The 24087-nt window shown below is 41.8% G+C and overlaps 1 protein-coding gene across 1 annotated transcript; it reads left to right on the plus strand.

Moving 5' to 3' along the window:
- The first annotated feature begins 1503 nt into the window (after nucleotides 1–1503).
- On the plus strand, nucleotides 1504–24087 carry LOC118419198. Its single transcript, XM_035825540.1, has 35 exons — nucleotides 1504–1635; nucleotides 1891–1942; nucleotides 3060–3168; nucleotides 3652–3859; nucleotides 4016–4159; nucleotides 4507–4677; nucleotides 5105–5324; nucleotides 5950–6097; nucleotides 6563–6652; nucleotides 7015–7218; nucleotides 7632–7829; nucleotides 8178–8330; nucleotides 8708–8881; nucleotides 9046–9107; nucleotides 9470–9676; nucleotides 10698–10855; nucleotides 11332–11594; nucleotides 12614–12823; nucleotides 13173–13942; nucleotides 14377–14617; nucleotides 14922–15116; nucleotides 15685–15894; nucleotides 16246–16533; nucleotides 17104–17196; nucleotides 18449–18541; nucleotides 18751–18870; nucleotides 19025–19140; nucleotides 19293–19482; nucleotides 19847–19927; nucleotides 20218–20481; nucleotides 20963–21163; nucleotides 22068–22190; nucleotides 22440–22517; nucleotides 22823–22970; nucleotides 23489–24087. The coding sequence occupies exons 1-35, from the start codon at nucleotides 1536–1538 to the stop codon at nucleotides 23632–23634; spliced, it is 6228 nt and encodes a 2075-aa protein (XP_035681433.1). The 5' UTR covers nucleotides 1504–1535; the 3' UTR covers nucleotides 23635–24087.

Genomic DNA, 24087 nt, shown 5'->3' on the forward strand with positions numbered 1-24087 from the left:
TTTCTGCTGCGTTTGACATTCTGTTCTTTATATTGTTATTTCTGTGGCTCTATCAATAGCTATTGCTTTGCCTCTGTGTGAAATTCAAATCGTATTCATGCCTGTAGGCTTGTAAATATTAAAATCTTTAATATTATAACTCTTACACTTTTGTCCAACAGGGATTTCTTAACACAAGCGGAGCAGAGAAGTCGGTTCTTCCGCCATGGCCCCAACTTCCAACAGGAGCTGGCCCTTAAGAAGGAGCTGGCCGACCTGGAGAGGAAGTCCATCGCAGAGATCAGGGCTCTTAAGGCAGCAGCAAAACAACAGCCTTTGGACGAGGAGACGGAGGCAGTCATGTTAGTACAAACAATTTGTATAGACACATACAAGTATACTTCTTCCCTTGCACAATTACACAATGAAACGCCCTGCCTGGCACAGTTGAGTCTTTCCATGCCAGGCAGAGAGCCTGCCCCCCTTAGCCAGGGACCACCACCCCCCTCACACACACACACACATTGCCCCTGAAGGCCCCTACATATGGCCTATGTAGATATAGATAAATTTGGACACCCAATACCAACTACTGTAATTCTTATAATTTCTACAGTGGTTTTATTTCTGGTTTTTGCAATGACACCTCACAACTTGAAACCAGTGTTTCCATTTAATACTGCACAGTGATTAAAGTGCTACATGTAATTGCAAACTTGATACTGCCGCTTACACTTCATTTTTTCCTTACTGCAAAATAAAATGATCACAAAGTTAAAGGAATTTACAGTATGCTGTCTGAACTGTGTATAATGTTTGTTGGTATTCATTCTGCATAAAAAAAAGATTGTCCTTAAGCTGAAAGGTAGTAAGGGAAATTAGAATATTGAAAACAAGAAGATTTGGCTGCACTCCTTGATTTTTGTCAATGTCAATGATTTTCTCTCATGTCACTTAATTGTCTTGCAGCAAGCTGACTCCCAGGTTTGTACCAGATAGAAAACAGCCACCCATCAAGAGAAGTGATCCAATCTTTCATGATGAGCTCACAGAGAAGATCATCTCCAGAGAGGTATTGAAACAATTCCAATCTGTAATGTCACCACACCATAAGAAAATCAATTATTTACTCTATCATTATCTTCCCATTATTGGTTCAAAAGGTTTCTATTGTTAACTTGGTTTTAGACGATTTTGTATGACCTAAGTATTACTAGTAACTGCGTCATTTTCTGTATCTCTGTCTATACCAGTGCATTACAATGGGTATTGGTTCCATAATATATTGAATAAACCCAAATATGCTACATGATACACAACGTGTATGTGAATTTTTTTGGATAACTTTGTGTACTAGTAATATAAGACAGTCTAGACTATAGGGATTATTCTGACTGCAGGTTATGAAGTAGTTGTAAATATCAAGTTCCTGTTATCTCAGTCCTAATGAGTTTGTATAGAGTTGCTAGGGATCTGGTCTGTCTCATTGCATGTATTTGAGTTGAAGTGTTTTCTACATTCCTGTCCAGCCATCCTTTCAGGAGCCCCCTGTCACCATGTCCACCTATAACCCCCTGGAGAAGTTTGAAGTGCCTCCTCCATCACAGAAAACTAGGAAGTACCCATACAACAAGGAAGAGGTTGTGTTTGTGGGAGGTATGTGTACATGTATCAAGTGGATTGCCAGATCGCTTTATGTCTTTTCATACTTATGAATATGAGAACCTGAGCCTGTGGGTTAAATATCTGTGATTGATTTTTTTTCTCGTAACATGGTACACACAAAGTGTTTTCATCATATTTCTTCTTTTTTTTTGGGTACAATTTCCCTGTATGGTAGGTTCATTGTTGCATGTCTCTTTGAAGCTCTTTGAAGATAACTAACTCACTTCTTTGGACACCACCCCACAGACATGAAGAGGCCCAGAGTCACTTCCATGGGAGTTCTTCCTTCCAGGCAAAGGTACCAAAACTGTTGTGTCATTCTTTACTATCGGCATACCTATGCAACATAAATAGTTGTCCCAATTTCCAGGTTTTGTACATATTGGATTTAACCAAGCTGATCTCATAGGGTACTAGTAATCAGTTGTATGTAACTAAGCACAATATTTCAATATGGACTATTGTTGCTGCTTTTCTGTGAAGTCTCATGGTAAGAAAATGGCAGAACAAGCAAGACAACTGTTTGACATTATTAGTATTAATAGTCTTAGCCTAAATGATCATTCTTATATCATATGTCTTCAGCATGTCATATTGTTCCTCAATCCTGTATCTTGTGCCAGGTAGCAAGTCTTGTATCTTGTGCCAGGTAGCAATTAGCCGGTTAAGAGATTACATTTTACTATTCCCTTGGCTCTCAGGATGTAGGTGCATGTAGTTAGAAAAGAGAAACAGGTTTATTGTCAGTTTCCCATCTGACTTAGGCAGAAGCAGAGACAGATCAGACATCAGAGTCAGGTCAGGTGCAGACAGGCAGGGGAGATGGAGTTTAGGTGACTCTTAGTCAACAGAGACTGTTCATGTTCAATTGGTTCATTGTTGCCTGTTAGGGTTGATTACTCAATAGTGCTGCTAGAGCATTCATTCATTTAAGTGTTAAAACTGTGCAATGGTTTATACCTATTGATGATAATACTTTGACTGTTGGTGAAATATTCAATAACTTGTTCATCACTGATATCATGTTGGATATCAATGTGTTTAATCGTCTTTACTTTTCACAATGTGTATATATGGTATCTTTAATTATTAATGATATGTCCTGTTATGAAAAAATATTCATTGATAAAAGCATGTTCTGTTTTGATCATGCTTTCAGTTGTTATACGATACTCTTCAATTATAACTGTCCTTCATATAATGATATAGTTAGACTGTGTTATGCTTTTAAAGTCAACAAGAGTTGGGTTATATAAAGAATGAAACAATGGATTATTTCTTGATAGTGTGTCAGTACAATGACATTGTTGCATATAAATACATAATTGGTTAGGTATCAGTCATTCTCTTTGATCATTTGAAATTCTATGACATGATGATAACTCCTTTCCTGTGAAAACCTTCCCTGTCTTTAGTACTGAAGTGGAAGGTCTGGCTGTTCTGATGGAAGGCAAGCCTGCCGTCCCTCCACTGAGGGAGATCTCTCTGCCTGCTCCCACACCAACCACAGAGGTCACCATCGAGGTACAGTTCAATATTTTGTCTTGCTTGCAATGAAACTGCCCTTGTCAGAAATCATACTTGACAGTATCATGCCTCTCAAATGTACAAATTGTGTCTAGTTGTAGAGATTAGATTATCTTTAAATGATTTTCCCCTTAGCTGAATGTCTAACCATCATCAACACAATATTATACTTTATTCTTTCCAATCTAAGTTGAAACCAAGGGTATTTAATTTTCCTATATCGTGTTGCTGCAGAAATTGAATTGCTCAGGTTTTTCAGTATATTATTGGAAGGCAAATGAGAGACAAAAATTGTACAAACTGTTGACTAAAAAAATGCATACCTTTCTCCCAATTCCATCTGTTAATGATATTGACAAAAAAAATATTCTAAAGTTGTATCCCATATATTTCTCCCAGTTCCATCTGTTGACAGTTTATGCAAATTATGTTAAATGTTATGTGTTGTGACAAATTATGTGTAATGTTTTGAACTTGCAGCCCAAGTATGAGTTTATGGAGTCCACAGAAGAAGGAACCACGGAGACCCCTATCGGCAAACCTGGTACCAAACCAGCCATCGCCAGTGCAGCTGGCACAACAGGACCAGTACCATTCTCAGCCAGATCCAAACCACCTGCCAGACCCAAGTCTATAGCCAGCGGCAGCCCCACACCGAGACCTCCAAAATCACCTCCCAAAACTCCAGGTATTCAAATCACCACAATTTTCTGGAATGAGTTAAGGTATTTGAGCCTTTGTAGTTTCCATTACGAGTTTGAACACAAGGCAACCTCACAAACTTTATAGAATACGTCATTTCCTATGAAATGTGTCTAACATGCCACTGTTTTCATTAATGTAGACAAAGGAGCCAAGCTGCGGAGGAAGACTGTGGCTAAGAGTGGTACAAGCAAGACAACAAGTATGAAGTCCTCCACCACGGCCAGGTCCTCCCCACAACGGACACCTACAAGGGCAAAGGTCATCGGAGAGTCAGATGAGGAAGGTAAGAGTCACATGGTACCAACTGTCTTACATAAGGAACTTATTATGTAAGAATAAATGGCTAGATTCTTCTATGACTGTGGCTTTTGCCTGGCATGGCTATAGAATTAGAAGCATGAGAAGTAAACAATCATTTCTGATGATTGATTAGTTGTATTCAGTAATGTTATTTCAGTGTTCTATTTCAGATATTCCATCTATTTCAGTTATTCCATCATATCTTATTATTTGGATGTCTAATCTTCATCAACGTATTCCATCTATTGTGATGTACATGTAAATTAATGGTTGGTGAAACACACAATGCCACGTTACATCATAGAAACACCATGTTCATTTTTCTTGTAGATGAAGCAGACAGTTCTTCAGAAGAGGAAGAGCTGCTGACGCTGAGGAGCAAACCCCAGTCCAGGGTGGGGTTTGCGGATGATGTTGTGATGGAGGGGGAGCCGTCCCCACTCCCCAGGAGGAGGGTCACCCCCAGGGTCAGGTCTGGCGAAGAGGAGAAGATCAAACCAGGTTAGCTGCAAATCCTTGGGATGACTGACGGTTGTCACACATGTATCTGATGGTTACGTTTATGGAATTCACAATGGATTATCACATTTTGTTTTTGGTTTATTTCAAAGAAAATATTACTTCCCTAAACTGTGCACTGGCTATCTACAATATGATACAGTATAGAACTGTACATTTTTGCATCAGCAAGCTAGGGTCTGTTCCAAGAAAATAATAACAAAGTGACAGAGCAAGATGACAAGTTGAAAATGGAAGATGCTACCCAGTATTGTGAACTTTGTTTGCTTCAAGTGGCTGCCTCCTTGCAGGAATATAGAACTTATCTTCATGTTATTATCATAATTGCATATTTGTTTCTTGTCTCCCATCCTAGCTTGCCAATGGTAATACTTAAAAAACTAAACCTAAATTCCAATCTTGTCTCCAGGCAGTGCAGATTCTGCAACATCCCAGAAGTCCATGAAGGAGTTGCTGGCTGAAGCTGAAGCGCTGGCCTCTCCTGGGACCGAACCACTCTACAAGGCCAGGAGGGGGTCGGGCAGGTCCAAATCTACAGAGGAGGAGAAAAAAGCAGAAACACCTGAAAAGGCTGAGCGATCTGTGGATGAGATTATTGCCACCTTAAGAGCCACCTCTAAGGGCGGAAGGTGAAATATTTGTTCGAAATAGAATGAAATATATGTTTATACTTTTTTATGAGAAAGTTTGTTCTAGTCTGGTACGTATCTGTTTCAGGTTTTGCTTTCTTCACAGTTGTTGCTACTTTGCGAGGCAGCAACCCGTTGGAAGTGGGCAAAGCTGAAAACAGAAGTGTACTAGGCTAAAGCCCCAAACACATTCAGGACATCCCATTGTGTTGTAGTCCAAGTGGATAACACCAAGCAAAGTTGCACTTTCTGATGATCCATTCCATTTGTCTCTCAACAGACGTCTTTCCAGTCTGTGAGGGTCTATATCAGTGTTTTAGCCTGAATTTTTTTTCCCGTCCCCTGGATTTTGAATGGAAATCCTGTCAAAGGTGTGACGATCCTTGGGGTCCAGGTGTATGCTCCCCGAAAAATTTTGAAATCTAGACCCTCTGAAATGCTGTTTCCTTTATTTTGAGGGGCAAGACTCAGCTTGGTTCAATTGATATCTTTACATGCCGATTTTTGGCCATCAAAGAGGACAGAATGGGCAGAATTTTTGTCCAGCAGCAAAATTCCATCAAGGACGGAAGGATGGACGCTGGCTAGAACCCATTATGCTAATACTTCTAACGTTGTTCCCCAGAGCTGCACCAGTGAAGACCGAGGCTGACAGGAAGATCCAGGAGATCATGGAGCGGGTGATGGCTCGAGCCAGCGCCGTGCTGAGTGAGCTGGGAGTGGAGACAACACTCACCAAGGATGCTGAGGAGGAACAGGGGGAACAAACACAGGCAAGTCAAGAAATATTAGCCTGATTAAATCTCGCTTATAGCAGCCCGCCCAACATCCGGCGGCCCCCGCGGGGAGGGGCCAGTTACAGCCCTGGACAGCAGAGTTTGTGTTACACAGACTAAAGAAATATTGTTTATCTATTTGTATTTACACATGGTACTGTTTATAATGCTAGTTCACCTTTATTTGCAGGGTAACCTATATCCGTTGTATTCAAAACAAAAGTACTTGGGGATTTCAAGTCAACAGACAGTGGTCTCAAACTGCAATATTTCAAATACATTGCAATTTGAAACCAACATCCAACGACTTGATATGTCTAATACTAAAATTTTGAATACAACAGATATAGGTTACCTCGCGATAAAAGTGAATCCACATTATCCTATTACTCTGTGAGTGACAGATCAATCTACATTTTCTTTAAAGCAGTTGCTGACAGTTTTTATGATATTTATTTCCAGGAAGTAGATGAAGGAGAGAGTGAGGATGAGGAGGAAGGAGAGAGTGAGGGAGAAATGGAGGAACCAGAAGAAGGGGAAGAGGAGAAAAAGGTATGAAATCTGTGCATGCATTTGGAGACATTAGTCTAGATAATTTAAAGCCTATTTTTTGTTATGTTCCATAACTTTTTAGCCTTAATCAATAGAAATATGCTATCTGTAAGATGTGTGTGTAAGGTGAAAAAGACGTTAACTTTGATTTACAAAAATGTAGGTATTTTGTCATGTATTAAGGAAACTACTAAGTCCTACATGTACGGACAATTAATTGATTAAGCAGACTGAGAGTTCACAGTTGGGTTAAATATTCATATGACATGTCAATATTTGTGATATTTATGATCCAAGTGTCTTATTTTCTCTTTGCCACCTCATGTATTGAAAATAAATTTTCTCTTGTTCCTTTCCTATAGTTGGTCCCCACCATTGAAGTTGCTGAGCCCACCCCCATGGCAGGTGCTGATGCCAGGTCCCCCCTCCCCCCTCCCCCTCCGTTTGTGAGCACTGAAGTCAGCACAGCAGCCCCATCAGTTAGCGAGGTCAGCTTTCCTGAGCTCAGGGTGGAGGAACAAGCACCAGACGAAATCTCACCCGCAGAACTAGCTCAGGCCTGGAAGGTAGAACATTTGTTAAACTCAAACTTACATTGAAATCTTCCCCAAGGAATTTTTAAATTTGATTTGATTTGCATTGGATTGCCACAATACAATATGAGTGGAGCACAGGCAGCAATTGCTGGTATTGTGCACCATATATGGCCTCATTCGGTGAATATTGACCATGTTAAAATCAGCGAATTTTGTGCACAATATCAAATAGTAAAAAGCACACTCCACAAAAATTCTTACTGTACATCATCTGAACAATTGCAGTCTAAACAGCAGCACAGTGAATTTTACTTTTGAACAAAAGAACAAAAGAAACTTCGTTCAGCGTAAGTTGTAACCATGTCTCCTACTATCAGGACTTCACAGCTCCCTCCATTAGAAGAAACTTTATCTTAATTTTTGACCCTGTCTCTTTCTGTCAGGATTTCACAGCGCCGGTAGAGGTGACCCACGAGGATGTGGTGAACATGGAGGGACTTCCTGTGGAGCTGTCGGAGAAATGGAGCGTGTTGGACGTCAGACCTGCCCAGGTCACCGTCCCCACCCGCCCTGTCCTGCCACTCACACAGTCTGTATCCTTCTCAGCACTCAGGGCACCACAGGAGGACACAGCACCAAAGGTGGGAGGGAGTCACACATTCAGGGTTTTGTATGGTACAACTCTGGTCAGCTTTGAACTTTTTTTTAAACCTTTCTTATATCTCAATGGTATGATTCCTGTGTATGATTTATAAAGGAGTATGATTTTAAAAGCTCTATGTTTATCAAAATGTCACTGGAGTTGCATTTCACACGTAAAGAAAACAAAATATGTCTGAGACCATTCTGTTTCAGATGTGTTTCAAGCAACAAGACAAAGCTATTTGTCTATTTTTGCTTGGTGAAAATGGTTTTGTCAAAGTGGGTTTTGATTAGTTACCAGTCTTGGTCTCTATATTGAATGTTGTGTGCCTTTTTCTCCTATCCAGGAGGTCCAGCCCAGAGTGCGTGACAGCTCCCACACCATCCACCACTTCTGCACGTCTGTCCCAGCGGCAGTCCTGCCCCCCCACCTCAGGAACATCAGCAGGTTTCACCACACCTGGTCCAAGTTCTTCCAGCCAGAGTACTACTCAGACGAGGTTTGTTCAGTAGCTGTTACAACATGGTGAACAAAGACTAGAATGTGAAAAATTTGACTTGGCAAATTTGCATGGGAAGTTCAGAATCCTATGAAATTAAGAACAACAATTTTTTTCAGGTAAAAGAAAATGTGATTGAACAACAGATAAAAGACATAGTTCACAAAGCAAGATTGCACTTGACCTCCCCACCATTATTTGTCCTGTAATGTTCCTTCTCTAAATAGCAGACTGTGTGAGCAGATTTCACAGCCCAGATGAATTCCATTGTACTTTTCTGGCAAAGAAAAAGTCATTGTGACTGATTTCTTTCAACACCAAATATTTAATCAGACCATTTCTATAAAGTATAATACCTTTGAAAATCTTATTCCCAGACGTTGAGTGAGACATCAGAAGACAGCGGTGTGGCGCCGTCCGTCACTACTACTGTACGTGATGCGGATAATGCCGACAGGATCGAGGCCGCAGCACAGCGGGTGATGGAGAAACTTCAGCCATCACAACAACCTCTGGACCTGGAGGGGTGGAAGGCTCTGGCACAGGAGATGGTAGGCCAGTCTGACATTTGATAAGCTTTCTATGTAGAATACATGGCTCAAATTATAACATGATGTGCCATCATTTGAAGCACCATTTTTTAAAGTAAAGAGTGAATCTTGTGTGAGCCTTGACAATGGCACTGTGATAACACCAATATTTCTTTGTTGGACAGCTCGAGGGACCAGATCTATCTATTGACGGGACAAAGATGGACATCAAAGAAGACATCTCAAGGTAATCCATTTGGCATTTTTATCAATGAAAGAAAACATCAAAGCTGATGATGTTTTATTTCATTGACCCTGCATAATGATAATATGAATATATTATTACAAGTAAGAAATGTGCATGCTGTTAGCAACAATACTGTTGGTTCCACTACTGTCATCTGGAACAACTACCATGAGAAGCCTCTTGATAACGCCATTTTTATGTAGTTACTGTACATACCTATAGTCATTGTCGTTCTTTTTATTTAGATGTTTCAATATCTGTATGTGTTGAGTATGTGTGCATGGGCCATTGATCCTGAGGTAAACAATTATAGATAAACACATTTTTTATATCGATGTTTAATGATTATTGTGTTCCCCCAGGCTGTACTGGACCCCTGCCCCGCCCAAACTGGACCTGCCCCCGTCCTACATCCGTAGCCGGGTGTGTCCTGACTACATCCCCGAGGTGACGGCAGGAACCATCAGTCCTGAGAAGAGCAGTCTGATGGAGTTCTCTGAGGAGGAGACTGAGGAGGAGGAGGAAGAGGAGGAGGAGGAGGACCCAGAGGAGAGGCTGCAGAGAGAAAGGTGAGCTTTTTGGCATGTACATCTTCCTGTGTGGTGTTCCAAGTGAAATGCTGTTGATAAATCAGGGCTTGAAATACTGGGTGCACCCAAAATTGGAGATGTGCACCCAATTTTGTTCTGCTGTGCACCCAAATATTTTCTTAGGTTTATGTATGTAAAGATATCAAAGTATACTAGTATACATCATATTCTTGATATCTAAGTGTTAGAAAGATAATAGAAATGTCTGTCATGGTACTTGTTTAAGAATTTGATAGCTTGTAACTCAGTTTTATTATATTAGGTTATTACTTTTAAGTGGTGCACCCAAAATGTTTTTGGTGCACCCATTAAACTGGGTGCACCAGTGCACCTAATCACAAAAATGATTTTCGAGCCCTGTAAATGATCAAACAGCTATTAGAAATGCATTGACTACTGTAAATGCCTTATGTTTACAGTGATTTAATTTCATGGGAGCGTATAGTCACATAAAATCACGCGACAGTGCTGCAACCCTTATAATGTTTTGGATAGTACTTTTTTGGTCTTTATCTGTATTTAGTTGTTGACTTACGTTGTATCCTGTACAATTGATGAGCAATAAAGTTCATCTATTCATTCAAAATGTACAGTAATGGAAATACCAGTTTCAAGTTTGCAGGGAAGCAGTCACCACATAAAACCACTGCAAAAGTTTCAAGACCTACTGTATAACAGTAACATTATCGTGTATTCTCTCTTATTCTGGCTTTCCCAAGTGATCTTTGTATGTAAGTACATTAGAGATTCTATCTGCTACTTCTATCAACATGCATCTTTCATCATAGCCTTCATACATGAAGAATCTTTGTGTCCTGTTCTGAAGCTGTTGTACTTTCGTCCAAAGCCGTTTGCCTTCTCATGATCAGTTGTCATGATTTGTTTATGAAGGTTAGACATCCAGGTAAGCAATATTCAAATACAATTCAATCTCTACAACTGGATAAAAACGGATATTTACTTCCGGACATTTCGAAAGTTGTCATGATTGCTATTCCAGACTGCTGAGACACAAACACCCGTCTGCGACGGACCTGACGAAGCTCGCCCGCCTGCAGCTGGAGTGGGATCTGCGGGGAGGCCAGCCGTCCCCGGAGAGGGCCGAAGAGTCGCTCGCACCAACGCCAGCCTCCGGGCTGACTACCAAGACTAGGGATGGTAAGCTGTCTCTGTGATTTGGTGGGTGATAGTAGGCATTGTTTGGAACCCCACTGTTGGACCAGACAGTGGAGGGTTTGAGATGTTGTTGTTCCCCTGAGATGCATGCTACTGGAATGGACTGTAATGCTTACGTTCCTGTCAGCCAGAAGAAATATTGATCAGCCCACTGAGTACAGTCAACATGCAATTTTTATTATCAGTCAACATACATAGGCGGATGAACAATTCAATGTGACTGTATAAATTTTCAAGGAAAAAATATGTGCAATTCTCAGGCAACTTTCTGTTGATCAACAAATATGGCCAAACTTTGTTGCTGTGTTACAGTGGCCTCAGAACTAGACATTTTAAAGCATGCTAACGGGTTTTGGTAGAGTGAAGATCACATTTTTGCTTACTGCAGAAACTTGTTTGAAAATCTGTGAGACTGCCACTGTTTTCTAACCTTATTGCTACACTTTGCTTGTCCACAGAAGAGGTATCAGAGGCCTCCTTTACTTCAGAAATGTTCTACATGAAGACTCGGGAGTTGGACGACGATGAGATCTTCACCCCTGCGGTGGTGAGACGGAGAAGGGCCCAGTCCGCCCCTCAGCTGTACGAGGAGGGGGAGGAGACGTTCTCTGCCCCTGCGGACTTTGACACCAGCATCAAGGAGCTGAAGTACCAGGCACAGAAGATATCGGAGCTGAAGGCCTCCAGAGGGCTGGCTCCTGCTAAGGTCTCAGAGGAAGAGGTGAGATCCCCTATGGTATCTGAGTGTATTCTAGTGCACCTTGTGTCTTATGTTATTAGTCTTACAGAAGGCACTTACCGTACATCAATGCTGTGTTGATGTAAGTAGGGAAAAAATGACATTATTTGCTTTGAGCTTGATTGTAAATGCCCAGTGTCTGTGTGGAAGTTAACATCCTACTCCTCCTACATTACTACCAACACTGCTTACTGTAAATGCAGAAATATTCGCGGTGGATTAATATTCGCGGTTTTCGCGGCGGCCGCTTCACCGCGAAATTAAATCCACCGCGAATATTTCGTCTGCTGGCGCCGCCTAAGGTGCCCCTTTTCCGCTCCATGTACATACTACTACTGTCTTTGTCACTGTATAATGAAATGTTTGACATACTTACTACGGTGAAGTCTTGACTGAAGACACACATGTAATTTTTTCACTATACGACCAACTGTATTACAGTACTGTACAGTATGTTCACCATGATACAAAGGTCGTACTACTGTATACTATTACATATTGAGAGGGTAGATACGATTAGATCAGTAACAGTGGCTCACGCAAGAACAAGTCAAAAGCATGGAAACTGTTCTATCCGTCTGTATAGGACCCTTACCGGGTAACCAGCAAGTGTTTTCCGACTGGCGGTTTGTAGAGGCGCCGGGTTTTACACGGCAGTTCGTGACTACAGTGCAGTGCTGAAAATGCATTGAATTTCGCGGGATGGTGCTACCGCGAAATTAAATCCACCGTGAAATGTCCATTTTGCCGCTACCGCGAAATTGAATCCCCGCGAAATTAAATGCATTTACAGTATTTTATCGCTACGTGTTGAATTATTATCAATTAATTCATGAAAATCCCTAGTTGGGATTTTCATAAAGGAGTAAAGAGTCAACATTAAACTTGTGATGTCAGCTGTTTTTTGAGCCATCATCAAAGACTGACCAGTTTCAGCTTTTGTCAGGAGAAGATGAGAATAATTTATTAGAGTTATGTTTTTTTGATGTTGGAAAACTCAGGCAGCAGACACAGCAGCTTTACCTACCACCTCAGTCAGCTCCCCTGGGAAGGAGCTGGTACAGCAGAAATCGTTCATCATCAAACCCCCCAAACCCACTCCTGCCGAGCTGGCCCGGGAGGCGGGGATGAAGTACATCATCTACCCAAAGAAGAAGAAGAAGAAACCTGGCAAGAAGACCATTGGGTTGGAGAAGGCACTGGAGATACAGGTAGGTTCCTTACAAGAACCAAGACAAATGTGACATTGTGGGGAGGTTTTGTGATACTGTGTGAAATCTTTATTTCTATGTGCAATTTATGTGAAGATAAACTACATGCTTGAGATGTTCATAACTAGACAGGATGACAAGATTGAAGTTTTGTCTGAATGTTCTGTATCTGTATCTATATACTATTAGCCGGTATAACGCCATTCGGCGTAACACACCAGCTTTGTTCATAGCTCTGTTTCAACTGTCATAGACATTCATTCCTTTAGATTGATTTTCTTTTGACAAGTCACTGTCTAGACATTGTGGTCTGGTTTGACAGAATCCACATAATTATGTTTTTCTGCAGAAGGAGCTGCTGACCACACACCATACTCTGAAGAGGTCCACATCCCTCCCCAAGCTGGACATGCCGGTGGAGCGAATGCTGCGTGTACCTCCACACGTCAGATCCGGGACCCGCGGAAGTGTCGCCAACATTCCCACCTTTCTGCAGTATTCCAGTGATAGAAAGATGCCTGGCAATGCGGATGTAAGGGAATGGGTACGGGACATCTGGAACGAATGGTTCGATGAAGTGTTCCCATCCAGTGAGGACGGCTGGTCTGATATGTCCAGTGTGGTCAGTGAGCTGGACACAGAAAGGAAGCCTACCACAGCACCCGCCATCACTGCTGATGCTATAGAGAGTATAGAGCCAATAGGAGAAAACGAGGAAGACAGAGAACTAGTAGAAGCACTTCAGGATGAAGCCAGACAACTCACAGAGAGAATAGAGAGGGAAGGAGAGACGGCGTTTGACTTGTGCCGGAGGGGAGCGATAAACCGCAAGCTGGGGCTGCTGAAGAAGGCAGAGTATGACCTGAGTAAGGCGATACTCCTTGAGCCAAAGCTGTTGGATGCCTACTGGCACAGACACCTGCTCATGCTGGTGCAGGAGAAGCCAGCTGCTGCTATTGAGGACTTGAACTTCATACTAAAGCATAACAAGAAACACGTGGGTGCGTACCGGTCCCGGGCGGAAGTGTACAGGAAGCAGGACGACTACACGTCAGCCATCGTGAACTACACACAGGCCATCAAGCTCCAGCCGGATGATCATGAGGCTTATTATTACAGGTCAGGCAGTTGTCTCTGATTAAATGAAGACTGTATATTTCAATTGGTTCACAATACAAAATGTATTTCAATACAAGATATCTACTTTTTAAGTGTTTTTTTTAGTATTCAAAAATTATATGTTAATTGCGTGTTCGTACAACAATCACAATCATGTCCCAAATGAAACAGTTTTGTATAGGACAATTCTGTGATTTTATATTTTTTGTGTCTTAAGGTCCTGAAATCAGCTGCACAGCTTTTGCCTTGTATACAGGAGGCTTTTTATTGATGTCGTACTAATCATAATTTCAATCCCCTGACAACCATGTTGGCAGGTAATTAAATTAAGTACTAGCATCTTGCTGTGGACTATAGCTGTACGCTAGTCATGGTGCAGATGATATCAAATGAAAAGCTTGTATAGATAAATCTCTCCCTTTTCCCTACCCCAGAGCTGAGATGTATGAGAAGAAGGGAGACATGTTGCTGGCGCTGGAGGACTTTGCCCAGGCGACCCGCCTCATGCCCAGCCGCACGGAGGCCGTCATGAAGCACGGCCTCTACTACTTCAACAACGGGAACTGGATCGGAGCTGTCAACGACTTCACAGCCCTGCTGCAGCAGGAACCCAACAACGCCATAGCCAGGACGTACCGTGGGAGGGCGTACGCTCAACAGGGACACTACAGCAGTGTATGTATTGGCTCAGTTGTTGGTGTTTTCCACTGTGTTGTGTGAAGTTATATAGGTCCACAGTGATTAATCCTCTGATTCCTGGTCTTTTGCAGTTAAAGTAGAAAGGGAACAGAAATTTGATGTTTACTAGTATATAGCCCTTTGAGAAAGGTATAAATACCAGTATGAAATCCTTGCATAATCCATCAAAGCCTCCAGCATTCACTCTGCAGTTAGTTTTAAAATTGCTCGGAGGCACTCATGTTTGAACTCTAATTCCTATGCTGCATTCTGACACACATCACTATTCCTTCCATCCCAGGCTGTTGAGGACCTGTCTGCAGCGATCCATCTGGACCCCAACAATGCCATAGCGTTCTACCACCGGGGGTGTCTCCTGAGGAAGGTGCACCCGAAGAAGGCTCTGCAGGACTTAAGTGTCTCCATTCTGCTGGACGACTCAGAAGACAACGTCAAGGCCATCCTCCACAGGGGCATACTGTATACTGACATGGAGGTGGGTGTGAGTGTTTTTGTGGGAGAGAAGGAACTGCTACAATAACTGTGAAGGACTTGCTTAATTCTGTTTGAAAGAGCTCTAAGATTGCATTGTCAATTCTTACATTTGTACATAACTATCTTTCCACCTCTTAGGACAATCAGCTTGCTACTTTGAAGAGAGAAACAACTGAATCAGTAACATTTTAGGATTTTGATGTATCAAGATGATTAGGCCACTGTGTAGAGTTAGCTTTATAGTGACTGCAACTGGCATGTCCCTGATGTGATCATGTTTTGGAAATGAAAGGATTGATACAGAAAAGTTTAATGAGCATATTAGTCATTTAGTGTGACATTTTCGCATGAAGCATTTCTTAGGTAATGTTTTAGTTAGCAGATAAAACTTGTACCCTGATGTTTATCTTCTTTGCCCCTGCCCTGGCCCTACAGAGGTGGACAGATGCCATCTCCGACTTTGAGCACGCCCTGAAGCTGGACAGGAACCTGGCGTGTTAATGTTGTAGTCAGTAAAAACAACTTGTACCCTAATATTTACCTTTCCTGCCCCTGTCCCGGCCCTACAGAGGTGGACAGATGCCATCTCAGACTTCGAGCACGCCCTGAAGCTGGACAGGAACCTGGCGTGCGCCCACGTCAACCTGGGCCTCATCTTCCTGCACCAGCTGGAGAACTACTTCAAGGCCATCGGCCGCTTCACGCAGGCCATCAAAACTGACCCCACCTACATCAGGGCCTACATCTGTAGGTCAGAGGCCTACCACAAAATACACAAGGTAAGAGTACAGGTGGCAATTGTGTGTCTCACATATCAGTAGGTTTTATCATGAACGGTATATAACATCCTTGGTTTCATAACGTCCTTGCTTTGATTTAGGCCTTGCAAACTTGATTTTGTGGGCGACATTTACATGCATTGGTTTTGGTGTGATTCCTGTAAAACACTTCATACAACCACGTAATGAAAGAATATGCCATGATTTTCTTCAAAGAAAATAAGCACACATTTACTATGTAAAATGCTTATCATAAAAAAGTGTTATCAGATGGTAGCATTAATCAATATGAAACAAAGATTTAAAGTGTTGTCTGTACAGTTATAAGAATGGTTCCATTATTACTAACAGAGAAAGCAGGCCCTACTGGACATCACCCGTGCCATCCACCTGCGGCCGGACGTCCAGCATTACTACATGCGGCGTGGTCAGCTCCTGCTGCAGATGAAGAACCTGGAACTGGCCAGCTTCTGTGTCCGGCACGCCTCCGAGCTGAAGGATGGTCTGGGGGCATCGTCTACTCAGCAGGCCGTGGTGCAGTCCTTCCTGAAGCAGCATGACAAGGCTGTGGAGACCATGGCTCAGGCCTGTAGGGTCAAGCCTTCTCCACAGATGTACACACTGCTGGGCAAAACTCAGGTAAGAGACCATGGCTCAGGCCTGTAGGGTCAAGCCTTCTCCCCAGATGTACACACTGCTGGGCAAAACTCAGGTAAGAGATCATGGCTCAGGCCTGTAGGGTCAAGCCTTCACCTCAGATGTACACACTGCTGGGCAAAACTCAGGTAAGAGACCATGGCCCAGGCCTGTAGGGTCAAGCCTTCACCTCAGATGTACACACTGCTGGGCAAAACTCAGGTAAGAGATCATGGCTCAGGCCTGTAGGGTCAAGCCTTCACCTCAGATGTACACACTGCTGGGCAAAACTCAGGTAAGAGACCTTGGCACAGGCCTGTAGGGTCAAGCCTTCTCCCCAGATGTACACACTGCTGGGAAAAACTCAGGTAAGAGCAAGACCATGGCACATCATTCAGACATGGTCTCTTGAATTCTCTCTAACAATGTTTATATATGTGGTTGTGACATGGCACTCTCCATACCACACATATTGCAGGTTTTAGTTGAAATTTCAAACCAAAGTCTGCAATTTTTCTGCAAGTTGCAATTTTCTATCAGCTGCAAATTGTAATTTTCTATTTCTCACCTCAGATGAAGGCCAAGCAGTTTGAGGAGGCTGTTGGGACATACAAGCGTGCTATCCAGCTGCTTACTCCCTGGCAGGCAAAACAACCCATGCCCTGGGTATGTATGTGGTCTCCTTACACAATGAAATTTGGTTGGTTAGAGATGCACTCATAGAATAGATCAACAGTCATAAATAATGAAATATAGTTTTTAGTTTAGATAGATGGAAAAGTGCACTAAAATGTGTACATTCTTATGACTTGTGCATTAATAAATACTTCTTGTTCTTTTCTACTGTTATTGTTTCACCTATGATGATAATACTAATAGATGATGCACCTGTATCATCACTATGCTACATATCTGTCCCAATCACTGACTGATTATCTAACCCTATCTGCTAACAACACAAAGGAGGAGCTATCTGATGAGGTAAAGATACCTACATTACCTAGTTTACTGTGTCATGTCTTAATAACCATTGACTTGTGTTGTAACCTAGTTTACTTTATTTCTCCACTTCTGTCTTTTCATATTCATTGTGTAACATGTAAAGGGCAGAATGTATTTTTTAAAAGGTTTTTGCTCTTTTCCATCCTAACATTGCTACAAAGGAGGAATCTCAGGTCATGCCAGAGGTAAAGAGTGTGATGTAGAATGTTGTTATCAACCACAGCAATTAAATATAAAACACTCACAATCTTTTATTCAAAGTTCAGTACCATGGACAGTATTTGTTCTAACACAAATACCCTAGTTAGGCTTCAGCACCAAGGACAGTACCCTGCTGAAACACACTTACTACTTGTGTTCAGCACCATGGAGAGTACCCTGTGTAGCCACACATCCTCTAAGCAGTCTTCAGCACCACGGACAGTACCCTGCTCAAACACACATCTACTACTTAGTGTTCAGCACCATGGACAGTACCCTGCTCAAACACAAATACCCTAGTTAGGCTTCAGCACCAAGGACAGTACCCTGCTGGAACACACTTACTACTTGTGTTCAGCACCATGGAGAGTACCCTGTGTAGCCACACATCCTCTAAGTAGTGGTCAGCACCATGCACAGTACCCTGCTCAAACATACATCCTCTAATGACAATAGTGTTCAGCACCAAGCACACATCCCCTTAGTAGGGTTCAGCACCATGGAAGTATACTGCTTAAACACACATACTATACTGAGTGTTCAACACTGTAAACAGAAACTACTGAAGTTTTGGAAGACTGTCACAACTTGTTGGTATCGTTTAGGATACATGTATCAGCAAGGACTACTGTACATGAATAATGTAACAGTACTGGCTGTACAACATCAGTCACAGATAGTATGATGACCTATGTGTGTTGTTTTACCCCTGTAGGAGGCAGCAGAGGTGTACTATTACCTGGGCCTGTCTCACCTGGAGCTGTTCCAGTACATGGATGCACTAGAGGCCTTCAACAATGCTCTAAAGGTTTGGGTTTATCTCTGTTTTACACAATGTTAGGTCATTGCTAACTATTGATCATTTCATATTTGCCCTTTAAATCTGCTAATCATCTTGCACCTTAATTGTTACAAAGGCATATAATATGAAAACCATAAAGTTCACTTAAAAAGTACATCAGTGACAAATGTGAACTGTACCATGTGACGTTTATTATAACTCTGTTGTCCCTTCAGGTGAACCCCTCCTATGCTGAAGCATACTACCAGCGAGGTCTGACCAGATTAAGGCTGAAGCAGTCAAAGGGGATCCAGGACTTCAACAGGGCGCTGGCGCTGGATCCTTATATCTTCCAGGTTTGTATGATGTCTTCAAATGTTCACACACATTTGCAAGAAAAGTGTGTAAACTATGCATCTACATGTATGTTCTGTCTGTGTGCATTCAATTTATAACATTGCCAGTCAAATGTTACTGTTAATACTGTATCATCACTGTATGTTGTTACAGGCTTTCCTGAGCCGTGCGGCGTACTACGGTATGAAGGGACGTTACACCAAGGCCATTATGAACTGTAATGAGGCCATTAAACTCCAGCCTAACAGTGTCAGGGCGTATCTCTACAGGTCAGATCTTATAGTCAAGTTTTTTTACATGTACATACTTCATGGAATGAATAGATATATTTATCCAAGGGAAATTTACATTAAGCCTTCTTTTATGAGGCCTTTTGTAATTTGTGTGTAGTCAATACTGACTGAATTTTTGTTTATTTTAGAGGTGCGCTGAAGTACTACGTGAAGACCTACAAGCTTGCAGTGAAGGACCTGTCTAAGGCTGCCTCCATCGACCGCACCTGCTCATTAGCATACTTCAACCGGGCGGTCTGCTACCACGAGATGAAGGACTTTGAGAAGGCCCTGCAGGATTATGGGATAGTTCTGCTGCTGGAGGAGAAAAATCTCAAGGTCAGAATCTCTTTTTTTATTTATTTTTTTAATTATTTATTTAGATTTACCACATTTGTGGAAGGATTGACATAATATTTGACTATCACCTTTTCAAGATGTCTACCCGGAGACAAGTCTGTAAGTTTGATCCACTCACACCAGGAAGGTCCCCTTTTCGATAAGTGTGGTGGGTTCTCTAATGTGCGTGGGATGTGGCTCTCCCCGAACACAGGACCTCCATTTAACATCCTATCCAAATCTTGTCAGATGTTCAAGGTCACCTTTTTCTCTACCCCCTGAGGACTTGGTCAGTAGTTTATGTTTCCCCCATGCTGTTTGGTTTGTCTGTGGTGATTTATGAATATTATTCTTTGACTGATAGGTGCTGATCAACCGAGGCCTGCTGTACTTCGAGCAGAAGGACTACAGGAATGCTCTACAAGACTTCATGGCAGCATCCCAGGTAAACTGGATACCTTTGGTGATATCTAGAAAATAGAAACACAGATAAAGTATAACTTAACACATGCTTTGCACTTAAGAATCAGTCTTTATAAACAAGGCGTAACAAAGAGACATAAACTCTAGTTTTAGACTGATTATAGGCTTAAAACTAGTTGTTGGTTAAATCTTACTTTCAATACCATAAAAAATTGAACTGATAAGAAGATATTGTGTTCAAATCTAAGCCATATTGTAGGTGTATTTGCCTCTCAGATACAAATATGAGTGTTGTTTTTTTACCCCCATCAGGTTGATGTAAAAGACCCGAAGCTGTGCCACACAGTTGGTCTGTGTCGTCACAAGTTGGACAAGTTGGAGAATGCTGTGGACAGTTTCTCCCAGGCCATCCAGGTCGACCCCTTCTTCATTGACGCGTACATTGGCAGGGGGAATGTTTACATGGACTACGGACATGAGGAAGGGATCATCATGGCGAGGAAAGACTATGAACATGCTCTCAGACTGGATCCTACCAATGTGGCGGCCAGAGTGAACCTGGCATACAATTTACAGGCAAGGATTCAATTCAATGTCATGTTCTGCTGTTCTCCTTCTTGTAAGCTTTAACTGAGTTGTTGTGATTTCAACATTCTGTGACCCTGTACACTGTATCTCTGGCCTGTAGAATCAAACATGCCAAGGATTTGGGATTACTGTAGCATTCTTGTAGACCAAAGAATGAAGCTGTAGTCTTAATGGTAGAGCTTTCCCATGCTGTTTTGTTGACTGCTAACAATTTGATTCCAAGAAAAGTGAGATCCCTCAGATGAAAATCCGGATGCTGCATACAAAATCATCCTTGCTTGCCATATCTTTTAAAGTTTAAACTATTTGCTGGAACAATTGTACTTAGAATGCTATGTATTTTGACGAGAACTACAAATTGTATGAGACGATGATGTGATTGCAAGATTCTAATAGTCTCGCTAGATCCTTTTTTGGAACATAAAAAACGTATACTTAAGTAGATTTTCTGTACATTTGACCCCTCCAGGTCTTTGGGAAGTTCATGCAGGCGTGGAGACAGTTCACTGCCGCGGTGGACATGTCGCCCAAGTTCAAACCTGCTCTGGAGGGACGTGCCGTGGTGAACCTCCAGATGAGCAACACGTACGCAGCCTGGGTGGACATCAACAATGCCGTCAAGATAGGACCATCAGCAGAACTGTACACAAACAGGGGTGTCATCAACCAGGTAGGGGTAAAACAGTTGAGACAGGCATCTTTTCATACCTGGTCTACTGTACAGACCCTCGGATTTATTTTCATGGATGCATGTGGCTTGATTTTGTCTTAATTTCCTTTTTTTTTTTTTCAATCATTCTTTATTACTTTTTGCAAAAAGAAACAACAAAAAGAAAGCATGGCAGCTACAAATACAATAAAAGAAACACATGTAAAAACCACGACATAAAAGCAATTTGTCTTAATTTCTTATAGAAACCTCAATCTTGCTATCTATATTAGCAACAGATTGGCAATAATTCATGCAGATGACCATACACGTACAGCTGCACTGCATGCTGATGCATAGGATAGTCACCTTAATTCCTTACCAGTCTGGTAGCACTGACTGGTCAACACTGGACTGTTATTTTACCTTGAGCCATAAGTCAAGGTCAATAGATAAGGTTCCAGTGTCAAGGTCATGGTTAATAGTACAAGAGTCTAGTAAAATGAATGATGCTGGGTTAACCTGTTGCTTCATGTACAGGACGAGCAACTGAGTTGGCACTATATGTAGGGTGCAGTTGTTGAGATTACAGGCTTTCAGTCAAAGAGCTGATCACTTTTGATCAATGTAAGGTTATGATAATTTCATTTTAATAATTAGTGGAAAGATTTCAGCAGTTTCCCCACTACTGTTTTGACAGAAATTTATACAACATATCCACACAACTAAAGTTCATAAGCTTGGGAAGCTTTCGAGACACACTCTGTCCCTTTATCAACCCGGTAGATCTCATCTTGGAGTTTTGTTGTCACGTGACGGTTGATAGACATTGTCACGTGACAAGACACAATCACAAACAGGTCTGAGATAGTGGCACCCGCTGTCCCTGTTCAAGGTGCACTGATATTGTGTTGTCATTTTGCAGTTCATGGATGATTACACCAACGCCATCAAGGACTACAAGTCTGCCCTGCAGCTGGACCCAACCTTCTCCCTCGCCTACTTCAATGCTGCTAACCTGTACTTCCACATGAGGCAGTTCCTACAGGTCAGAACCAGTTTAGGAATGGTTATTAACTTTGAATTTCTCAGTTGTGAATACTATTACATGTTTTTAAGAGAATTTTATGGAGAGAATGGGTGAAATGTAAAGTTCAACATTGCAGTTGCATATACAATAGTTACTGTATTTCGGAATTCTGCAATATATACCCTTGTTTATGAAAGCCTGTTGCTTGAAATGTTTAACTGTTGAGACCTAAATGACCAAAATGTAACTCATTTTTACCATTTGTAGGCAAAGGACTTCTTTGACAAGGCTGTTCAGTGTAACCCTAAGGACGAGTCTGCCCATCTCAACAGAGCCATCACAAAGGTGGGTGAACTGAAGTACTTCAAAGTAAACTTTTGATCCGTGCAAACCAAAATACCTGAAAATGGCTAGTTTTTCACTGGAACGTGTTATCTACCATACTATCCTTAATGCTATGAATGTATTATCTAATAGTAATTGTATGGCATAATGATATTTATATATAGATACTTTTTGGCAAACATCTTTCAGCCCAATTTAAAGCTCTTTTTGAGGCTGTTTTGTAGGGAGGAGTGGCATATCTACGAAACAATACACAATAGGCTAAGACAAGAGGAAAATATATGTTTTTTGTTGTTTGTTTCAAGGTGATGTTGAAAGACACCAAAGGTGCCCTTGAAGATTTCAAGATGGCCGCCCAGCTCAGTCCCTACTCGGCCCACGTGTACTTCAACAGGGGGAACCTGTACGCTGGCCTGAAACAGTATGACAAGGCTGAGAAGGACTACACACAGGGTGAGTAGGAGACTGTGACTACTGTTCTGTGATCTTTCTCATGCTGGAAACTGCATACAATAGCTAGAATGGTTCAGCGATAACCAACAGTGCATCTGTGCCAAATCTTCAAGTTTACATCCTGTTGCATATAACCTTTTTCTTCCATCTGCAAATGGCTGTTGTGTAGAATAAGCAAAAGGCTGTTGTGTAGAATGAGAAAAAGGCTGTTGTGTAGAATAAGCTGTTGTGTGAGTACTTGCAGTCTATTGTTCCTACTGAGAAGTTTACATTGTACCAGTATGTGTACGAGTGTACTAGTATACTGGTTTCTTGCTGTGACCACCACCTTATTATCTAAATCAAGCGTGGTAAATTTGGTTAGAATTGTGTTTTTCTTTTGTGGGGTGCTTGGAAACATTCTTGATCTGAAAATAAGTTTGTTTGTTTGTTTTTTCAGGTTAGTTGGCAGATTTCCTATCAGACCTATGCAATTTGATAGTAAATAGATTTATAAATGTGATGATTTTTCCCTCCAGCCCTGTCCCTGCAGCCTGATGACGCGCTGGTGTACAAGCGGAGAGCGGACGTACGCGGGAAGCTGTCCCGTACACAGGACGCCATCCAGGACTACAGGAGAGCCGTGGAGATCCAGGCCAGGATGCAGAGGATGAACGTGCACTAACAACTGTCCTGACCTCTACAGATCTGCACTGATCTGAACTTCTCCTGTTGAAATGCACATGAATTGATCATATGCAATGCACTGCTCTTTATCATTTGTACAATAGAGGTCTATATTCTGGAATCAGAAGATCCTCTTTAACATTTTTGTGCCTTGAAATGGTGAAGGTGTAAAGAAAATTGTACAAAGTGACTTTTTGAAGAATTCTGCCGTTGTACAGTAATGTGTTGGGTGTGTATCCATCAGAACTAGATGAATTGTACATCAGCTAGTAAAAGATTTTTTTATCCCACATCTTGTACTTCAGGTGTTTGCCTGTGTAAAAATAAACTGGTTCATCACTGTAAATAGAAGACTGTATAGTGAGGTGGAGTTCTATGCAATTGTTACACTACGAGTGTTGTAGCATAAATACAAGCCACTGTTTGAATTCTGGAATAAAAGCACTAACAT

The sequence above is a fragment of the Branchiostoma floridae genome, chromosome 7, assembly GCF_000003815.2.
Source record: "Branchiostoma floridae strain S238N-H82 chromosome 7, Bfl_VNyyK, whole genome shotgun sequence".
Lineage (NCBI taxonomy): Eukaryota > Metazoa > Chordata > Leptocardii > Amphioxiformes > Branchiostomatidae > Branchiostoma > Branchiostoma floridae.

Bases quoted from the DNA above. Each gene is read 5' to 3' on its own strand.
- LOC118419198 (XM_035825540.1), top strand. From the start codon at position 1,536: ATGTCCACCTATAACCCCCTGGAGAAGTTTGAAGTGCCTCCTCCATCA. The intron at 7,830-8,177 runs GTGGGAGGGAGT...TCTCCTATCCAG, and splicing joins AGGAGGACACAGCACCAAAG to GAGGTCCAGCCCAGAGTGCG. The intron at 22,191-22,439 runs GTCAGAACCAGT...TACCATTTGTAG, and splicing joins ACATGAGGCAGTTCCTACAG to GCAAAGGACTTCTTTGACAA.